Source organism: Megascapheus bottae, chromosome 2, assembly GCF_031878675.1.
Source record: "Megascapheus bottae isolate mThoBot1 chromosome 2, mThoBot2.hap1, whole genome shotgun sequence".
Lineage (NCBI taxonomy): Eukaryota > Metazoa > Chordata > Mammalia > Rodentia > Geomyidae > Megascapheus > Megascapheus bottae.
In genome coordinates, this window is record NC_143510.1 from 93,250,704 (window position 1) to 93,267,029 (window position 16,326).

The following is a 16,326-nucleotide window of genomic DNA, read 5'->3' on the forward strand; positions in this document are numbered from 1 at the left end:
CTCTAGTTTCTGTGCTGCGCCCCTCATCTCCCTGAAGCCAGCGGCCAAAGGAACAGGCAAATCTGCTTCGAGCATGCGTGGTTGGCAAGTCTGCTGCGAACATGCGACGTCTGCCACGTGACGTTGGCTCCTCATTATAGACCTTGAACTGCCTCTCTTATAGGCTGAATGATGTCCCCTCAAAAAAATGAAGGTCTAGCCACCTCCCTCCTCAAGTTCTTGTGATTTTGTTTAGAAATATGACCCTGAAAAATAAGGGAGGATAACACTGTTCAAAAATATTGATATACTCATCACCTTACTTATGTATTTGTAACTCCTTTGTACATCTCTGTTACAATAATTTTTTTTTAGAAAAAGAGAAGAGCAGAAAACAAAAACAACAACAACAACAACAAAAAAGAAATTGGCCCTATCACATGATCTGGTTAAGATGAGATGGTTGTGGTGGGCCTTAATCCAATATCACTAGTATCCTTATAAAAAGGGAAATGTGGACACCAAAGGCATACCTACAGCTGGGATAGTGTCGACACACAGGGAGATCTTCTGTAAGCTGAGGAATTCCTCAGGTGACCGGAGACTAGGAGAGATGCCGGGGAGAGCGTCTACCCACATCCTGTAGAGTCTACCCCATTGCCTTGATTCTCCACATCACAGAATGTCAGAACTAGCCACCCCCGTGCTGTTTGCAGTACAGGGGATTGAACTCAGGACCTCTTGCCCACCTAGCTCTACCACACCTAGGCCATATACCCCAGGAAGATACCCAGTTTGTCACTTTATTGTGATACCCCTAAGAAATACACAAAGGTCATCAGTAACTTATCAGCTGGTGGAACAGGTATGTGCAACAGGGGCCACGTAAAAATACCTGTGGTACACATGCTATACAAGGGAAGGAGTACAGAACCATCTGAGCACGCTGCTGTAAGAGCACAGCTGGACACAGGACACGGACCAGCAGTCCTCCAATGTTTCCCCAATTTTATCCAGCAGAAATGCTCTGTGCATACACATTTGATGAAACTGGCTTAAAAATGTTCCTGAACCTCAGGAATTTAGAGGCATACAGGCTAAACTGTGTCCCCCTCAAAATGCCTATGTTGAAGGAATTCAATCCCTAGTACCTCCAAATGTGACTATATTTGGAGACAGGCCCTTAAAGAGAAAATCAAATTAAAAATAGAATTGCTAGGTTGGGACCTCCTCCAATAATCTGACAGATTTTTCTCATAAAAAGAGGAGATCAGGGCACCAGACACATGCATACACAAAGGAAAGACGTGAAGACACAACAAACAGGCCATGCACCAAACACCAACCAGAGTGGCTTCAGAGGAAGCCAAAACTGCTGGTACCTGGGTGCTGGGCTGTCAGCCTCCCGAACAGTGAAGAAATAAATATTCTTGTTGTTTACATCATCCAGTCTACAGGATTTTGTTATGACTGCCTGAGCAAGCTAACACAAGGAAGCAAAGGAGGGTAAACCCACAGGCCCTAGATCCGCCAGCTAGAGCTAGTCAACAGGCAGGCTGTGCCCATGGGACAGGGCACAGCCATACCACTCACCCAGGCAGTTGTGTCCATCGTGTGCCAGCATGAAGCCATCAAAACAGGTGCACCTGTAGTTTCCTGGGATGTTGATGCAGTCATGGACGCAGCCACCATTGTAGTAGTCATTCTCACACTCATCAATGTCTGCGGGGCATGACACAGAAGAATTAGACAGACAGCCCAAGGGCCCCCCCTGCCAACACTGAGGAAGCTGCTGGCATCTCAGAGGCGAGAGATGGCTCAACATGCATTTCGTAAGGTCTTACTGAGGGGTGGGACTTAGGGCTTAAACAAACAAAGATCCTGAAACTGCAGCCAGGCTCACCACCAGTTCACAGAGCAGGGCCACGGTGTGTGTGTGTGTGTGTGTGTGTGTGTGTGTGTGTGTGTGTGTGTACCCACTCGTGAGTATGGCTTTCTCATTCTTGACACAGGTTAGCATAGAAGGCTCTGTCTCCTTCTAAAGCTTCAATCCTGTGGACATGTGAGGTCCCTGTTTATAGTCCCTGAAAATCATCTCTGGAAGCTGCAGAGATAGAGGAAAACCCAATTTGCATTGCATCAAAAGGTGATGATGTAGAATGATGGAAAAGTCTACCAATTCCATCCAAAATAGTTGCCTTGAGTGTCAGCGGTTTGAGTGTTCTTGTTACAACACAGTCTTCTGTCTCATAAACAATGGCCAATAGCCTTGGTAAAGGTCAGTCTCTCCTCTCTCTCTCTCTCTCTCTCTCTCTCTCTCTCTCTCTCTCTCTCTCTCTCTCTCTCTCTCCTGTTTTTGGTCTTTTTCAACATTTCCCAGCTGGGGTCAAAGGGTTATCAGTTCTTAAGTCCCGTCCTGTGGGCTGGACAGGAAGTCATTACCTCTTCTCAGAGACGGCTTTAGAGCAGAGCGACCCTGTCAGCCATGACCTGAGACACCAGCCCTACAGAGTCCCCAGGACCTGAACTCCATAGGCCCCAAGGCGCTGTGTGGGGGGAGGGAGCGGAAGTGCAGAACTGAAGTCAGCCTGGAAAACACCAGTGTCTCAATAGATACTGACTGAGCATCACTCTGATGTCTGCCTGCCGGAGACCTCGAGAGCGGCGGGGACAACTTCAGCAAAAACAGAAGAAACGGTGACAGAGTACAGGGTCTGGGTCACATGGGCCTCTCCCCGGGCCTACCCAGACAGCACAGTGCAAGAACAGAGGCTCCAAAGGTCCAGGGGGCAAGAGGCTTTGCCAAACTGCGAGGGGGGAGCCAGCTTGATTTCTACTTCTAATCATACTTATTCCACTATAAAGGAATCTGTAAGGCGGAAGGTTTATTGACAGCATGTATTGTCTATAAAGACTGAGGGCTGGACGTGCGTGGATCAGGTTGATAATCCTGGCTACTCAGGAGGCTGAGATCTGAGGATCGTCATGGGTTTTCAGCCCTGGCAGAAAAGTCAGTGAGACTCTATCTCCAATTAACCACACACACACACACACACACACACATACACACACACACACACACACAGAGCCAGAAGTAAGGGGTAGAGTGCTAGCCTTGAGCAAAAGAAGCCCAGGGACAGCACCTAGGCCTTGAGTTCAAACCCCAAGACTAGCCCAAAGGGGGAAAAAGACGGAAGGACACTGACTGCTTCCCAGACTCCACTGACTGCTCTGACCTCTCTTCAGTGTCAGGTACAACCATCTAATCACCACCTCTCCCCTCAGCTCTCCCCTCAGCTCTTCCACACAGCACCCCAACAATAATATGGCCCACCCTAAGTCCCTTAGTAGCACGCCCCTGGCTTCTTGACACAAGGAACTTTGTTTTCCCCTTATTCCCTCAGCATCTAAGCATCTGAGCAGCTCAGCAGGGGATTTTAACAGGCTATAGGCTGCCCACCAGTCCCTTATTTCCAGTACCTGTCAGCATGAGGATGCCTCTTGTGATTTAACCTAGCCAGTCCCCCAATTTCCTCTCGCCTTCCCTCAGAGCAAGTGGCTCTGGAAAGCCAGCCTGGTCCCAACTCTAATCTAAACAGTATGTGCCACCAGTGCTCTCTCCCGCTCTCTCTGTGTCTGTGTCTTTGTCTTTCTCTGCCTCTGTCTGTTGTACCTCAGGAGAGAGCACACTAGTATATACTTCTGCAACTTATACAAGCCCGTTCACAATTCTGAATAGGTGTTTTAACTTCATTTTATGACTGTACAGAGAGGTGTGGTAACCCTTCAAGGTCATACAGTAAGGGTTAGGTCAACTGTCAGCACAAAAGTGACTCAGTCTACAAAGCTTTCATCCTTTCTCCTAAGCTGCAGTGTCCATCACCTACCAGGCATTGGCAAAACACTTTATCCATATCATTTCATGTTTGTCACACTTACAGTGTACATGAGGCAACCCCATCCAGCCATCTGAATGCCTGCTCTCCTGTCCCTCATCTCCCTCTTCCATCCTTCCACATGTGAGTGCACTTGTCCATCTACCTAACAACCAGTCAGCCGGCCAGGCATCTACCCACCCAAACAACCATCGACTCCCCATTATCTACTCACCCACCTAGCCCATCCATCCAAACATGCACACAACAATTCATCCACGTATCTATTTATGCTAAAATATATCCATCAAAACATCTTTCCATGCATTCGATCACTTCTGTGGCTATCATTGTATCCAGGCAAATACCTGTGTATTCATTCATGCATGCACCATTTAAATGTTAATTCTCCTATTAATCTAAAAATGAATCCACACATCCATCCATCCATCCATCCTTCCAAATGCCTAACCATCAATCCACATATTCAATGACTCAATACCCACCATTCTATTAAATCTTACATGCCACCCCCTCCCACACACACTTACATATACCACATTCAAACATTCACCCATCATCCACTCCTTCAAACAGCATCAACCCAAACAGCTTAAAACATCGACACATAGGCCGGGAGTTTGGCCTAGTGGTTAAAGTGCTTGCCTAGCATGCACGAAGACCCGGGTTCGATTCCTCGGTACCACATACACAGCAAAAAGCCGGAAGTGGTGCTGAGGCTCAAGTGGTAGAGCTCTAGCCTTGAGAAAGTAGAAGGACAGTGCTCAGGCCCTGAGCTCAAGCCCAGGACTGGTAAAAAAAAAAACCATCTACACATAATATTTTTTTAAAAAAACAGATGTTAGGACCATGAACAAAATAATGGTGGATGAACAAGGTAAACTGAGACAATTAGGTGATTCCATCACGATGACAAAAGGTAGGCTACAATTTTGGCTGGGTTTCTTAGAAGCTAAAGAACACAAGCAATTACAGACAGGTATAGCATACCCATAAATGCAATTGTAGCCACTGCTTCAGTGGTGCTGAGATCTGTGGGTTGCTAGGTTCCTAAAAGGAGACAACGTCTTTGCCCCACTCCAGTAGGGAAATTGAGTGCCTCAAGTAACCTGGCATTCTCCTATGGCATTCTTCTAGCTTATGCTCACCGTCAGGCTGAACTCACCGACGGCAACCTTTTCCCTATCAGGATAAGTAAGCCAATCACCAAGCCCAGAATGGGCAAATAAAGTGATCAATGGCTAGTCAACAAGCCCATGTCTAGACTTCCCTTTTATTCCCCAGGGCTTCACCCACCGGTGGCCTGACGATGCAGGAAGTGCCACCACCAGAGTCTCTTCCCTTAACCAAAGAGGTGCCGCGAGAGTCTCGTGGTCCCTCCGCCTCACCCCTGACTGTGCAGGATCTCATGCGGCCAGCCGAGCCTCCCAGACCCAGGGTGAGGTATCAGCTCACACACCAGCCTTCCCCCACGTTCCCTTCATTTCTAGTTTTGAATCAGGTGAGGAAGCCAGGCATGCGGGCTCAGATCTGGAACCCTAGCTCTGGGGAGGCTGAGGAAGGGAGGCTTCAAGTGTGAAGCCAGCCTGGGCTGCACAGCAAGGCCGTCTCCAAACAAATCAAAACGGCAACAAAACAAAATCTATGCATTTCCAGGAGGCCGCAGCCCTGGAGGTGCAGGGGGCTGCAGAGCCAGGAACACACACAGGGACAAAAAAGGAGGAGACAACACACTTTTTTCTTAAAGGGCTACTAGAAGGGGAGGTGTGTCCGAAGTCCTAGCTCCCAGGTGACCTCAGGTGACTTGATTCGGAAATGGTTCTTTGGCAAATGGAATCTGTTCAGGTGAGGCCAGGCCAGGAATGGCGTCCTCCTCAGTGGAGGGAAGCAGGCCTGGCACCCGGGGGAAGATGGCGTGGAGATACACGGGTAGCCAAAGGGGAAACAGAGGCTGGAGCTATCTGCTGCCAGAGCTGCAGTGAGCATGGTTCCCAGGGTGCTGTGAGGAAACGGAGGACAGCAGAATCAAGACCTGCGCCTGCGTCCAGATGCACACTCAGCCTCAGGGGGTGTGGGAGGAGCATCTTCACGAGTACCCCAAAGACTCAGCAAGGAAAGCTGGGCTTTGGCCAGTGGCCTACGCCTATAATCCTAGCCACTCCGAAGGCTGAGACCCGAGGATCACAGTTCAGGCCTCAGTGAGTAAAAAGAAGAGTAGGAAAAGTGTCCTGGATGATTTTAATTTCCAAGCCCTGTGCCAACCCTGAAGATGGAGGGGTAGCAACAGACCAGGGAGATGACAGAGAGGGGTTGACAGCAACCGTGAGCCGGACAACAGCTCTGACGGGCCTTCCCTCCCTCCAGTCAGCCCTGGGCCCTGTGAAGATGGTTTGTAAATGAAAACTCAGTTCCCAAGAGGAAGACAGCAGGGAGGAGGCTCATCACCGGCTCTTTGCAAGGTCACACAGCCCCACTTTTCCCTACAGTAAATGGGTGGCATGCCCCACGTGGCCCACAGCCAGAAACACTGGCGCACACCCCAAAGACAGTGATTTGGGCTTGTTTTTCCCATTTAATGCAAAACTGACTCTCTATAATATATATTTATATACATCCAACTGTTTTATTTCATATATATATATATATATAACTTATTTATCCTGTGGTGTCTAGGTTATAATGAATCAGAGTACATTCCCAGTTGATTTTCATACAGTGTTGGATATTTTCTTAAAAATAATACCTGCCTTTCCACAAGCCTTCCAAGAGGCAAATTTTTACAGCACGGTGTGCTTTCTCTTGAGGTCATTCTTGATCGGGTCTTCTTTCTCGTCCCCAAATTGGCACTTCTCTCGCCATTCCTCCTGTGCTCTAACAAAGCCTGCTTCCCTGCCTGGGTGCTCACCCACCTGGCCCTCCTTTGTCTGTGGCTTTGGGGGAAACCATGCACTCCTTAGATCAGACAACCAATCTGAGAGAGATGGATGGCTTAGGAAGTCCAGTCCTTATTGAAGAATAAATCTTAATCCGGTTTGTTGCCTAATTACGCTCTTGGGAAGGCTGTTAGCTCCTCGGCTGCCTAGCAGGAAGGATTAAGGCCCTGTCTCCGGTGGTGTGGGGTTAAGCGGGGTTTGTAATGACTGAGTAATGAGCCCGAGCTCCTCTCTGAGGGCCCCTGGCGTCCATCGATCAGGTGTCCCCTGTGCAGGGACAATGCCAGAAGTGGGCCCAGCAGTTAATTACGGGGGAGGCCAAAGGTCGCGCAAAACCAACACAAATCTATATACTTTTTTCATTCCTAACTGCACACAATGACCGTGGCTCAGCCAGAGAGTGGGGAGCCTCCCCCCAACCCGCCCCCACACACATTCTGTGACCAAGATAACCATGGATTCCTTCTCCTAGTTCCCAGTGTGGCTCTGAGCCACCATACTTTGGCTTGTGCTGTATTTGCTCTGCCTAAAGGTCCTTCCCTATCCCCAGCGCCTATCCAGGGCCGAGGTGCGCTTCCCCGTGGCTCTCCGGAAGCTCTTTCCCTCCTTTCTGAGGTGGAGGTGGACATCATCATGTGTCCTTGGGCATACGCTGTCCCTCAGCGCTTCGGTAACTGGGTCCAGCTTGACTTGGACCAGACCTGGCAGAGTGAGATCCAGACAGAGCAGCCCAATCACGAGCTGCCCTGAGCAAGTTTCATGAGGAATGAGGTGGGCACCATCTCTAGGTCATAGCAAGGTAAACCCAGACTCTGAGATACTGCTTGTCCTGCCAGGACAGCACAGCCACCACAAGGGGAGTCAGGGATGGGGCCAGGCTGCAGACGCGTGGAAGGGGATGGGAAATTCTCCATCCCCTTTGGGAAAGGCGGGAGAAGCCCAGGCTCCAGATCTTGGAGTTACCCCCTACCCAGAAATCAGCAGCAGCATAAGCGGAAATGCACTGAGCCAGCACTCATGAGTTTAGGGTGCCCAAACTCCTTCCCTCTACCATCCTGGCTTTCATAAGTGGGCCACTAAGTCCAGAAGAGAGGGGGATCCTGGGGTGAGTCCTCCAGAATGGCCCCAGGCATTGTGGGAGCAGGGGCGCTCAGGACCCTGCCTGCTTCTGCTCCTCCAGCGCCAGTGCTTTCCCTGGGCCTGGCTCTGTGCCCTGGGCCTGGACTTTGGCCACAAGAAGCTGCCAGCAAAGACCAGACTCAACCTAACATGGTTTGGGGTGAGGAGAGCTGGGCAGCTCAGGTCTCCCCAGGGGACCAGTCTGGGGAGGGGCAGGTGCTGAGCTCAGCTGATGCCCCATGGTGGCTGAACCAGCATCAGGCAGGACACAGCCGGAGCCCCCTGAAAAAGGAGGTGTTTGCTATAGCAGCCCAGGGACTGCTATTTCCTGCCTTCCCCCAACTCTGCAGGCAGCATGCTAGGGCCTGAGAGTCACAGCATGCACCCAGTCACCCAGGCGGATTCGGGGTCTCCAGGGCCCACTCACCACTCTCCTACCCTTGGCACAGAGGCAGAAAGCCTGGGGACTGTGGAGGGAGGGCCGCATTGCATCTCGCAGCCCCTGCAGGGGTCAGACCCAGCAGCTGTGTCCAGCCAGCCCAGAAGCCCCTAGAGTGGTGCGCTCACTCCTCCCAGGGGCCGCAGCCCCGACCCATCTGGAAGGCCCCATCCGAGGGCCGTTGAGACCCCCTGACCTTGCCCGCACACATGAGCCCCCGGCCCTCTTTGTCTCAAGGCCTTTGGGGAAGGCCCATATCCATTTCAGTAGCATTCAAAGGCTCACAAGCCCACAGTTTATTTTCTTAGAAATAATGGTTTTTTTCTGGTTAGCATTCCTCGGATGGAAAAACAAATACAGCCACTGGAGGAAGAAGTAGCCCAGGGGAGGGTGAGAGGGCCCAGAGCAAGGGGCAGGAGCAGAGAGGGACAGGAGGGGGACAATACCCCTAATCCTGCAGAAAGGACTTAGAGGGGAAAAAAGGCCCAAAGTGTTACCCAGTTGGGGGGCGACACTCTCACAGACAGACAGATTTCCACCAGCGCCGCTGCTCCCTGAAGGGCGCAGTCACCACCACACAAGGTGACAATCCCTTGCAGCCCTGACTCAGCAAGGCCCTTCACACCCTTGTTGCACATGAATCCAGAGACCACGGGGGTAGGAAGGGCAGGCAGGACCTGTTTCTTTTCTCGTTCCCTATCCTAGCTAGGATACCTCCTGCAAGGAGCCCTCCCTGATTTCTTCCCCCCTTTTCTGTACCCCCACCATCTTATCACCCCATCTTGTCTCCGTTTCTGCCCTTCCCAACTGTCTCCCGCTAACCAGTGAGGTCAAGGGCAGCAAACACACCTTGGCCCCAATCCCAAGTCTGAAACAGAGTAGGTGCTCAGTAAACATGCTTGCCCGACTCTACTCAGTCCAAACTGAGGCTGGCAACAGTGAATTTTCCCCCAATGCCTATGTACCCAGTGGCATGAATCATTTGAGTTTTCTTCCTACACATCTTTCTTTGGGCTTGAACTTAGGGCCTTATGTTTGCTAGGCAGGCGCTTTTCCATTTGAGCCACACCCCAGCCCAGCTCTCCTTCTGAAGGTGAACAGGGCTTAAGACCTCTCCATGCAGTCGTGTCTCTGCCGCAGGGCTGGGACCCACGGCTGGCTAGCTTGCCTTGCTGCTGGCAGCAACGGGGAACCCTGAGTCCCCCGTGGCTTCTTCCCACCCGTGTGTGGATCTGCTGGACTCTCTAGAAAGACACGTGTCAGCCTGGACCACACTGGAAGCATTCCCGCCACCAGCCACCTGGCCTCCTCAAAGCAGAACTTACCAGACGCTCAATAAGAGGGCAAGAACGATGATGGAAATGATTTAATAAGGTCATCAACATGGTTCCCCAAGAAGGCTAATTGGTTAGAAGTTGGTTTTGTTTTTGTTTTTTGGTAAATGGTTCATAGGGTATATTATTAGGAGTTGAGTTAAAACCCTTTAATAACATACTCTGTAATCTTCCTTACCTTCAGTGACGGACAAGTAGACCCTGGGGATATAAAATTCAGGAAGGGACTATTTACATTTATTACACACATGCTAGTTTTGTGATCTCTGATGACCACAGCTTGTCATGGTTTCCCTCCCTCCCCCCACATACATGCAGGAAAACTAATGTATTTAATATACTGTGGCCAAAACAAAAACCTATTTCCCCTAGGATTTGTAATGCTAGCGTTTTAGAAGTGGCTAGAGCTGAAACTTCAAATGGAATAAACCACTTGAATACATGGCTGGCGATGGGAGGGCATGCAGCAGGGCTGTGCACGCTGCCGCTCAAGACTGGACAGCGATGAGCAGGAAGGACGCTCTCAGTTAGTTAAACAGGACGTTTGAGGGTGGTTTGCTCCTCATTTGAGGCCTGGACCGGATTATAGACGAGAGCTTCTCATTAAGATTAGCAAGACCCAATTCAAGCTATAATTTAGTCCTTTTCCTTAGCAAAATGTCTGAAAACAAGGCAATTAAGGTCAAATGAGTTGAAGCATTTAAAGGGCCTGTAGTCCCCCTCCTGGCCCCAGCCTGCCCCTTGGGCAGGACGAGTATAAACAGGCCTGGTTAATTCAGACCAGGGGGCTAGTGCAGGGCTGGACCGACAACTTCCAAAGAGCCCATGCCAGGGGGCTCTGTGGGCTGCAGAGGCACAGGCTTAGCACAGAATGTGCAAAAGCCCTAGGGTAGGAAGAAGCCAGCAGGTGAGATTGAGGGTAGTAAAGCTGGGGTGCGTGAGGGAGGGCAGGGCAAGTAAGAACAGTAGCTTACAGTTGCAGTGCCAGGCCAGGCCCAAGGTGGCCTCATCTCCCAGATATCAGAAGGGGGATGCAGCTGGGCGCTGGCGGCTCACGACTCCACTCCTAACTGAGGAGGATCGAGGTTCACAGCCAACCTGGGTAGGAAAGTCCATGAGACTCTCATCTCCGAGTAACCACCACGAAGCTAGAGATGCAGGTATGGCTCAAGTGGTAGAGCAAAAAAAGCTAAATGCCCAGGCTCTGCGTTCAAGCCCCAATGCCAGCACAAGAAAGAAAGGAAAAAGGACAATGGAATTCTAGCTGCTCATGCTCACAGGGTCTGTCTCCGGTAAACTGTGGGTGATACAGGTGGGACATCTCTAGCTCCCCCAGCTTCCTCTATCCTCCCAGGGCTTCCCCCACAACTGCTGCTTTTGGAGGGGACCCCGGGGCTGGTGAGTAGGTTCTAGGCCCTGCTGCCTCTCTGCAGGACCACTCGAAGATGCTTCCCCTCCCCAGACTCGATTTCTCCAACTCACCAGGGGTCACGCGGCACCCTCAGCCAGCCCCTGTGTCACAGCCCTGAGAGGACTGGGAAGCCTTTGCTGGTACCCCCGTGCTAGTGAGAGCCCTTCACTGTCTTCCCACACCAGCTGTGGGCCTCATCTCAGTGTAGTGGCAAAAGGCATCACAACCTAGAGCGATGCCCAGGGGATGCATCCCCTGTCTGGGAGCCCGGAAGACTTCCTGGAGGAGATGACCCTGGGGCGTATCGCTCATCCTTCCCCATAGCAGTGCACCCCACCCTCAGGACTTCAAGGCCCAGGAGCCCAGCAGGTGACATGATGTATCATAATCGCCAATGCCAATGTGACGAGGCACCCATGGCTCACACCTGTCATCCTAGCTAAAAGGAGGCTGAGATCTGAGGATTGAGGTTCCAAGCCAATCCAGCAAAAAGCCCAGGAAAGAGCGTCTGCCCGACTCCTACCTCCAACCAACCACCAAAACGTCAGAAGTGGAGCTATGGCTCAAGCGGTGGGACACTAGTCTTAAATGAGCGAGAAAGCTCAGGAACAGCACCCTGGCCTGGAGTTCAAGCCCCAGGACAGCACACACAAATAAAAAATAAAACCATCCGCAGTGCTACCACCATCTTCTCCACCACAACCATCGGACGCGCCAGCCCCTTCTCCACCACCCTTTCTCCTTCTCACCTTAATTACCCTCGGTCTCACCATCAACAGCAGCACCCCTCGCCTCTTCCTTTGTGTCACTATTGCCACCAGCATGCCCACCGTTAGCGATGTCATCGCCACCACTCCCCTCACCATGGCTAGCGTCACCATCATTTCCATCAAGAGCCTCCCCAGCAAATCACACTATCATCATCATCACCCTGTGTCACCAGCACCACAAACACCACCATAAAGCCCGTGGCTTAGCATATTCCACGCCAGCCTACAAAGAAATGCTCCAAATCAGCTACCCTCCTTACCCACCCTCTCTGTGATGCAGACACGGGTGCCATGTTCCTTTCATAGCTACGCAGGCAGGATGTGAACTCTGATCGACTGAGAAGGGACTGATCGGGGAGGACAGACAGCAAAACCACGTGCAGAGGCAGTGTGGACATGCAGGCTCTCATCCTGACTCTGGCAAGATGCCCATGCTCTCAGGTCCCCATGTGCCCATCCTTCCATCAAAGGAGGTCAAGAGACCCCCCCCAAGAATTCCTGAGGGGAGCCAGTGGGCAGGATGGCAGGCGGTGTCCATGCCAGTCCCTTGGGATGAGACAAGGAGGGGGTGACCAGGACAGACAATGTACCCTGAGGACCCCAGGATCCACAAGAGCCAGCACTCATCAAAGACTTTGGGGAGCATCAGCCAGCACCCATCATGGGGGCTCAGGGAGAAATTACTACACAGCTGACAGGGTGGCTCAGCCGGTCCTGAAGCACCACGTTGCCACATAGCCCTGTGCCACGCACAGAAGCTCTCAGGACAGGGAGCAGATGACACAGCCCTGCGGGATTTTCTTTTTTACTCTAGGTTTGTGTTTCAGATTCAACCTCACACTTTTTGCTTGGGCCGACCTCAGGGGTGGCCACAACACCCAGCCCACGAGCAGAATCAAAATAATCCAGCTGGCTCTCCAGTGAGCCTCGGCTGCAGTGCACCAGGGAATGCTAAAGTGCAAGTACCATGGATACTGAATGTGGCCACCGGGGAGGGAGCGTCTAGGAGAGGAGGCTGGACAGGTGGCCAGCACGAGCCCAGGTGCTCATTCTAGAGCTGGAGACCAGAGACGGGATCTGGCCTCACAGCTTGAGCTGCTTCTCTCTAGGAAAGCTCCAGGCCACTGTGGATGGTTTTGACTGGAAGTTAAGCATCCTCATACCCAGTCACAGACAGATGCCCACACACTGTCCCGTGCCATGACCTTCACGTCTCCAAGAAACATCGCCTAAAACATGGGTGATAGTCAGGTGCCCCGAGTCTCAAATTGCTACCCTCCAGGGCAGCTCCAGACTCCCAGCAGTTTGGGCTGTGGGTTCCCAGGGCTCAGCCTGGCTGGAATTGTAAGGGTGGCACTGGCTCCACCCTGCAGTCAGGCCACTGTGGATGGGCACAGGAGTGGGGGGGGGGAGGACTCACCTTCACACTGTCTCCCTTCCCCCTTGTAGCCAGGCTTGCAGAGGCACTTGTAGGACTTGGGTGTGTTTTGGCAGATGGCGTCGATGTGACAATCGTCAGTGCCCTCGGAGCATTCGTCCACATCCACTGCTCCTGCGGGAGGCAGGGACACAGCAGGTGAAGTGTGGCCGGGGAGGACCACGCGTCGGTCGGCCAGCGGGCACCTCCACCCTCCAGTGACCACTGGGGCCACTGACAAGATCAGGTGTCACGTGATGGGGTGTGGTATGATAACGTGCCTGCCAGCAGCATCCCTGGCGAGGCTTCTCCGTGCTAGGCGTGAGGCTGCCCGGATGCCCTGCCTCCCTTATTCCACCACAATCCCACTGAAGAGACAGGAGAACGGAGGTTCAGGACACGTGGAAGGAAAGCCTCTGCACCCTGGCTCTTCCTGCAAGCATCACCCCATCCCTCCTCTCTGCCTCCAGACACCAGAGGCATTGAAATCCAGCTTAAGACAGGGACACGGATGTTGGGGCGAGCCGGGTGCGGTGGCTCATGCCTGTAATCCTAGCTACTCAGGAGGCTGAGATCTGAGGACTGCGGTTCAAAGCCAGCCTGGGCACTAAAGACCGAGAGACTCTTACCTCCAATTAACCACTCGTTAACTGGAAGGGGTGCTGTGGCTCAAGCGGTAGGGCGGGGGCCTTGAGTCCTACCAGGCCCAGAGTTCAAGCCCCAGAACCAAAAACAAATTTTTTTAATGAAGTTGGGGGGCGCAGAGGCCATTCCAGAAAGCTAGGTGGGTGGCCTGGACATGGAGTTGTACCCAGCCCACAGACTATGACCTGGGAGCACCTTCATCAGACCTCCACACCCCCAAACTGGAGGGTCCAGCCAAGGCAAGGCCGCCCTTCAGCTCAGGCTAACCTGGCTCACTGATGCTCACTGCTCCCTGTCCTCCCCACCCCCAGAAATCTAGGCATGAACCCAGATCCTGGATTCCCACGTCTGATTCTAGACTGAGGTCTGGGCTACATTTGGGGGCTCCCACTGCCTGTTCCCAACACCACTTCACCACTGGTTCTACCCAGGCTGGGAAACAATGCAACAGAGCTTCTAGACACTTATACCATATACCTTCCTGAGGGGGAAGAGAGGGGAGAGGAAGAGGAAGAAAGAGGAGAAAGCTGGTTCACACGGGAAGCTGGGAGGAAGCAGGGAGCCAGACTCAAAGATGGTTCAGACAGGGAGACCTTCGTACACAAGGCTAGAAGAAACCTAGCCATCACCATGGCTAGGTTAAGAGAGGTCAGGGGGTCACCTGGATGCCCTGTTCCTTCTGGCTGAGCTAAATAAACACACAGATGGACGACAGACAAAGTACTCAGGTATGTGACACACAGGTCTCTCTGAGCAGCTGCCCTAAGGTAAGCTCAGGACGCCCTCATCTCTCTGAACCTGAACCGCTGGCCTCACCTCACAGCGTCTGGTCCACTCTGAATTCTCCCTGAGGCTAGCTGCTGGGTTTTAGATCTGGATTTGGATATGGGGGAGGAGTGGCCATGACCCCTCTGCCTGGCCCGAGTCCCTCTGGCTCCAGCTCACCATTCCTGAGGGACAAGAGGCACCAAAACCCACATGCACATGCATACGCAGCACCACAGTTCAGAGCGTTGGTACCTACTCAAGTGGGCAGCACAGCCTGACAGCTGTCCCAGGACAGTGGCAGAGGGCAGGGAGGCAGGCAGGGTGGGAGCCAGAGGCTGTGGCTGGACACCAGGGCCAGCAGCGTGGGTGAGGGACCCTGCGTGGGGAGTGGGAGGTAACTACCTCAAGAGCAGGAAACCAGAGGCTTGGGAAAGCCAGTTCAAACACTTTGAAGGGGTTCTACCCAGGAAGCCTGGGTGGGGACCAAGAGGAGAATATGGCTCTCCTGAGGGTCAGGGCATGGAACAGAGGGACAGGAATCTGTCCCTGTGCCTCCTCCCCCACCTCGTGCCTGGGTGGCTGTTCTCATCAGGATGGTTAACAGGTGGATGTTGGCGAGGGGTACCTGGGGATGTGGGCACATATACCTTATAAACATGGGGGTGCAGGGGAGCCCCAAGAGAGAGTTTACACAGCCAGGTTCTGTGGGCCCATTCCCTGTAGGCCTGGATCGGCCAACACAGTCCCTCAGTTGCAAGCTAACACTGGACTCTGGTTTGCTTTTGCTGGGACTGGCTGTTGGGGACTCAGGGAGAGGAGACGGTGAGGCAGAAAGAGACACAGAGAGGTAAGGCGGAGGAGCTGGGCAAAGGCACATCTAAGAACAGTCACTTAAGAGGCAAAGGACCCCAAACTAAGGGGAAACACACACAGACGTGCCAGGGTACAGGCAGCAAGTCTTGGTTTCCGGAAGGGGAGTCTGGTCCACGTTTTCTTTTCTGGGGCTATGGAAGGTACCACCTGAGGCCCTTTGCCCTTCACAGGGCTCTGCTTCCAAGAAGAGCCCTCAAGGGACCCAGCAGCCAGACAGCAGAGGGAGCAGTGCAGGCAGGGCCTCCCTATCCCCTCCAGGGAGGGACTGGGGAACCAGCTCAGCTGAACACTGGAGATGTGACAGGAACTTCAGCTTTGCTTAGTAGCCCTTTCCAGGCAGCCAGAGAGCAGGCGGCCGCAGGGCCAGAGGGCTGGGACTCCCGCAATCCCCACCGGACACCCCCAGATGCCGCTGCCACCTATCAACCGCAGGCTGGCTGGTGTCACAGCGTCCCTCTGTCGTCTTACAGGGAGGCCTGTGTCTGGTCTCCGCTCCGGGCCCCTGCGCACCTCCTCTCCGCGTCTGCGTCTGCTCCCCCTCCTGTCTGGCTGTCCATCTGTCCATCTCTCCGCAAGCATCTCCATCCTTCCTCTGTCCCTCTGCGCCGCCCCCCAGGTCCTCCTGCCTCTCTCCCGTGCCCATCTGCCTCTCGCTCACACCATCGGGAAGTCCCCCCGCAGGTCCCCCTTCCTCTGCCCTCCACGGCGGTGGTCAGGCCGTTTCTGCTCCCCTCTCGACCCT

At 52.9% G+C, this 16,326-nt stretch overlaps 1 protein-coding gene across 1 annotated transcript in view; it reads right to left on the reverse strand.

Moving 5' to 3' along the window:
* Positions 1–15,354, reverse strand: part of Scube1 (signal peptide, CUB domain and EGF like domain containing 1) — an 88,546-nt gene extending 73,192 nt beyond the window's left edge. Inside the window, exons 1-3 of the mRNA XM_090354132.1 lie at positions 15,276–15,354; positions 13,302–13,433; positions 1,573–1,701 (exon numbers count right to left, since the gene is read on the reverse strand). Coding sequence (XP_090210258.1) covers positions 1,573–1,701; positions 13,302–13,433; positions 15,276–15,354 — 340 coding nt within the window. The remainder of the gene's footprint in view (positions 1–1,572; positions 1,702–13,301; positions 13,434–15,275) is intronic.
* Positions 15,355–16,326: the final 972 nt, after the last annotated feature.